General features: G+C 38.1%; 1 protein-coding gene across 1 annotated transcript; it reads right to left on the bottom strand.

The window, feature by feature from the left end:
• Positions 1 to 3,726: 3,726 nt before the first annotated feature.
• Positions 3,727 to 5,024, bottom strand: LOC126617676 (uncharacterized). The gene is made up of 2 exons (XM_050285725.1): positions 4,683 to 5,024; positions 3,727 to 4,051 (listed from the first exon to the last, which is right to left on the bottom strand). The coding sequence occupies exons 1-2, from the start codon at positions 4,948 to 4,950 to the stop codon at positions 4,047 to 4,049; spliced, it is 273 nt and encodes a 90-aa protein (XP_050141682.1). The 5' UTR covers positions 4,951 to 5,024; the 3' UTR covers positions 3,727 to 4,046.
• Between the last annotated feature and the right edge of the window lie 427 nt (positions 5,025 to 5,451).

Here is a 5,451-nt window from a genome sequence, read left to right as displayed (position 1 = left end):
TTGTGCTTTTCGTGGTCTTGCATCTTATCCCGATGGGCAGCCATTTGAACCAAAGTTGTAAACCGTGGCTGTGGCCCAGCATCAGCCCTCCGGCTTCAGCAGGAAGAATTGTGCTGGTGGGAGATGCATGGCATCCAATGACTCCGAATCTGGGGCAAGGTGCTTGTGCTTTGGAAGATGCAGTAGTTCTGGCAAGAAAGCTTGCGGGTGCAATCAAGTCAGGACCAGCATCAGTAGAAGATGCTCTCAGCTCGTATGGAAGCGATAGATGGCTTCTCATCTTTCCGCTGACTGTACGCGCAAATCTTGTAGGGTCACTCTTGCAGTGGGAGGACCCTGTTGTGTGTTTCGAAACAATGTCATCCTCCGCAACTTCTTAGGTTAGGACCATTGTTGGAGCATACGAATTTCGACTGTGAGGGTGCATTTGTTGCACATGACTGTCTCGGACTGGACTAGCTGCGATGACTAAACTGGACTGGCTTATGGGTGGTTTGGGAGTGAGGTGCTTAAGAAAAAAACATCAATGAAAAAAAGTTGTGAGTGTTTTAGGTGTTTGGTAAACTAAAAAAAAATGGCTTATTTTGGAAGCTGCTGTGAGAATAAGCTGAAATCAAATGAAAAAGTTGAAGCTGCTATTTGCAACTTTGGAAAACTGACTTTTTTTCAAAGCACACGGAGCTACAGTGCTCCTTTAATAAAAAGATTCACTATCAGACTGCTTTTTTTTCCAAAAGCACTTTTACCAAAAAGTTTACCAAACACTCTGCTGATTTATTTCACAGCCGCTTATTCTCAAAGCAGCTTTTTTTGGAAGCACAGCAATACCAAACCAGCCCTTAGACTAGACTAAGCAAGACTAGCTTAGTAAAGTGTTTGGTACAGTATCGGACTAAGAAGCAGGATAATGAAAACAGTATACTGTTAAACAGTTTGGTGTTTGCTCAGACTAGAACTACATTATTGTTCTATTTTAATTGTTTTTTATTAAAGATATTATTAAAATTAATAATATTGGATGAGAGTGAGACTCAATAAAATTATAAAAACCAAATTTTCTTGCCAACGAAAGAAACATAAATGATTCAAGAGTAGCATTGTTCCAAACATCAATATAACAAAGTGTTCTCCCAACAATCGACAAGGTTCAAGATGCTTTTCTTAATAATTCCCTTTGGTTTAAAGTTGTAGATTAAAGTTAAAGGTGGGTTATACTTGTATTTGAGTAGAACGAAAATTGATGTATGACAAGTTCAATTTTTAACTCAATTGTGAAATAATTACTTGGAATTGCTCTTGTATGTATAAGTCAATTTCAGTCCATACCATGACAATTGCATTCAATCCCAAGACCACAATGATGCAAGGCACAATGACAAATGGATAGTTGCGCATTGATCATTGCTACATTTGGATTCCTAGCATGTAAATTGGCTTGCTCCAACTAGTTTGAAGAAAACTAGTAACAATATGCAAAAGGAAGATATCATGAACAATTTATGCATTCCTAAGCTAGTAATAACAATAATCATGCGTATGGAAATTTTGTTTTGTCTAATTAAGCGCATATATACATATATATACTAGTAATTATACAACATCCTCTATTAACAATATGCAAAAGAAAGAGGGGAGTAATTACTTCATCATTTCATTTCATTGCACAAGTCAATCTTTGCCATTGACTGACTCTCTAAAACATCATTCACTAAACTTTCCTCTAGGATATTTTACAAAATGCTAGTTAACTATAGTATAGCATTCCAAAGTAGATCTCCATAATTTACAAAATCCTAGTTAACATTAGCCAAAATATTTCACAGTGCAAGGCTAAGTTAGAAGCCATAAATTAAGATTGTACAATTAATAAAATACATCCATGTCAAAAGGCACACCACATAATATACTCATCCGCTTGCTTTGTCGCCTAAAAGCCTTTGGACGAACACTTTCTTGAGTTCCGAATCGATTGACTTGAACACTCCCACATTTTGTGACGCAGTATGTGATAAGAAGTGTAAATCCTCATTTGACTCAATGCACAGTTGTATCACTGACTCAATCACATAGTTAGCCTTCAGCCTCCAGTAACTGTTGGTTTGGTGCATGCTTATTTGTTAGATGAATGCTACGAATCACAAGTACAGAACACAAACCGAAATCTGTTTAAAACACAAATCTTGCATATATGCACATCATTCATCCAAAAGAACGAAAGACAGAACGACAACTCAGGAAAGTAAGAAAAAGGGGAAAGATAGATCATTCGTCGATCAATTAGTTACACATCACAATCGGAGTATTCCACTAGGCATATTAACTAGAAAATATAACACCTTAATGAACACTTTTTGAAACATTTCTACTTTGTAACAAATTGCTAACCTCTGTCCAAGTTGTGAAATCCAAAGCTTCAAGACCGATAGAATTTTTAAGAACCTGTAACTAGGTCGACTTAAGAAAACCAGGTGTCGATATGAATGATAACCTTCGGCATTAATCATCACCAAACCCACCAAAGAAGATGTTATCATCAATGTTCATGGGTCAATTGACATTCAGCACACATTCCTATTTCCAGAACTCCAAACTAGTTTCTAACAAGTGGAAGGTCCCTAATTGCATATATCATCAAGATCTTTACATAAAAAGAAAGCCGGTGTTTGTGATTTCAACTAGACAAAGAAACTTGCCCGCAATGACGAGACTTGGAAAGCAAAGCATAGATCACATTCAAGCCAGTCACTCTCACTGCCATACTTTTCCACAACAGTTCTAAGCTTAATCTAGATCCATTTGGGTTCTTACGCAGTTGCTTAATTCGTTTTCAAATCACAAATTCACATCATAAGTAGCTCACTAACCCCAGATCCTAAAGAGAATTACCAATTCCACACAAACAGGAATTCAAAATCGAAATTGAAAACAAATCAAATAAACATCCAAAAGAGAATTACCAAAAGGAAATCAAGGTAAGCGCTTAACTTTCATAATAATCCTTGTCATTCTCAATCCAGTCATCGATTCGTGAATCAAGAACATAAAAATGAAAAATCACACATATTTATACTAACATAACAGAGATGGAAGTATGTGTCCCTTCTGCAAAAGAAACTTGTCGATTTTATGGTCAAGCATGGTTTCTGAGTTCGGATTTGAAAGAAAAGTTGAAATATGAAAACCCCAAATTCTAATCTCAATTTGACCTAAAAATCAAAAACCTAATTTGTTCAAGTGCAAAGGTCTATGATTGAAAATTTCTCAAACCCAAAACAACAAAATCAAATAAAGCTCAGTAAGATCACGATTTGCAAAACAAATCGACGAAATAAATTGAAGATTCAAAGTTTACCAGACAACTCGAAGCAGATGAGGGTGAGCAGATGCAGATGAGGGAAGGCGCAGAGATGAGGGTGAGGAGGACGACGATGAGGGAGCAGGGCAAGGACGACGATGGGGGAAGACGCAGAGATGAGGACGAGCAGGACGAGCGACGTTGGGGGGTTCTTGGATGAGTGACTCTCTCGCGGAAGGGCTTACGAGTCCGCCCGAAATTGGGGATCCCCGTTAAGAACTCGTAAGGAGGTGTATAATCCGAGCGAGTCCGACCTAAGGTCATTAAACCTAATCCTGGTGCATACCAAACAAGAGACTATAGTCTAGTCCAATCCAATCATCTCTAATCTGGTCAAACAAACGGGCCCTGAACCTCTACAAACTCCAGGATAAGTTCAAAATCAGTCAAGCATGAGTGAGAAATTTTTTTTTTTTTTTTTTTGAAAGGATCTCACAATACTAATCGTACATGACATTATACTGCTTATGAACACCTTTCTGATTTACTTATATATGTTTCAATCAAGGCATCTAACTAAAGCGAACGATGCCCGTGTTATCTCACATTCACATTAAATTGCTGAGAAGAGCTTTTCTCGAATAAGAGAGCGCCCGAAAGTGATTCATAAACCGTTTCTTCAGCTTCAACTCCTCCATGTTTAATGGAAAGCTGCTCCTCCAAACGATCTTCTCATCAATCTTGGTATCTTTCATTCTGTACAACAAAAGAAAGTAAATCACTTGGATATCTACGCATCTGTTCGGTTCACTTCACTAGCAATAGAAGCGGCAATGCAACCAAAGCGAAAAGACAACAAAAAATGTTACCCAAAGACAAGGCTTGAACTAATATTTCAAAGATATGACCAACACAGGAAGCCTTCACAAGTTGTTCCGCTTTTCGGGATAGTAAAAAATTATTCATCAAGAAGCATCATATGATCCAAGGAATCAAATTAGCTTCAATCAATCCAATACTGCAGTTTCTAACTCTCTCAAATTGCACAGGCAGAGATTAATTTTTGGACCCAAACAATCAATTCACGCAAAGGCGTTTGACCATTCTAAAGTTGTAAACTTCAACTAGAACTGAGAAAGAGTTCATTCATGTCCTTTCTAATCAGCTAATTTTTCCCTTTGATGTCACGGCATTCGAAAGCAAAACTCGATACTTGGCTTAGCTAAGTTGACTAGGGCAGTGTGCTCCCGTTCTACGAGTTTAACTCTCTCGTAGTTTAGATTAATTTAGAGTACACTGGCACTCGAATAAATGAAGGGAAAAAAGCAGAAATGATGTCAACAATATATGGGGCCAAATGGCAAAGTGGGCAGATTGTATATTGTACCTTGATTGGAAAAGAACCAGAGGACAATGGCGCAGAGGACGAGCAGGACAGGTATCAAGTGGATGGCGTTCTCTGCGGACCTGATACGACGCCGTTCTTTCCTTGCCACATGAGAGAGGGGATCGTAGGTGGGGAGATGCAGATGTTCGTGCTGGTGGTGATCTGAGCCGTCGTTTGTGGTTGGTTTGAAGGTTGAAGATTGGGGGGAGGAGGAGGCCAGAAGCAAGTCCTCTGGGGAGACTCTGGAAGCACTTTTGGATCTCTGCATCTTCGACTTTGTCTGAATCTTTCCTTGTGATTGGGATGTGAAGACGGAGTCTGGTTCGGTCAACAATGAAGACGGCTTTCTTGAATCTTAAAAACAAAACTACCCAATAAAATTACTTAACGACTCAAGTTTCGTTTGTTGTGGTGAAAAATAGTTGTTAAATTTTCATAAATAAGACGTTGAATTAGGATGAAATTTATCGTCGTATTAAAACATTTTTCAGGTGAAATTTATCGTCGTATTATAGCATTTTTAATAAATACGTTGAATTAGAACGGTCACATTATAACAACTAAGGATGTAATTCGGACGAGGTGAAAAGTCAATACAATCCTAACTCAACATGTACAATAGATCATTGACCACGATATACTCATGTATACCCATGATCACTTATAATTACACGATGATATCTACTCATTACCATGTAATCGTTAAATGGGGTCTGTTTCAGAAATTTTTTGTCAACCGCTATTAGAAGGGTTAAGTTACCTAGAATTC

This window comes from Malus sylvestris, chromosome 4 (genome assembly GCF_916048215.2).
Source record: "Malus sylvestris chromosome 4, drMalSylv7.2, whole genome shotgun sequence".
Lineage (NCBI taxonomy): Eukaryota > Viridiplantae > Streptophyta > Magnoliopsida > Rosales > Rosaceae > Malus > Malus sylvestris.
The sequence above is the reverse complement of the archived record's forward strand: the minus strand, read 5'-3'. Positions and strand labels throughout refer to the sequence as shown.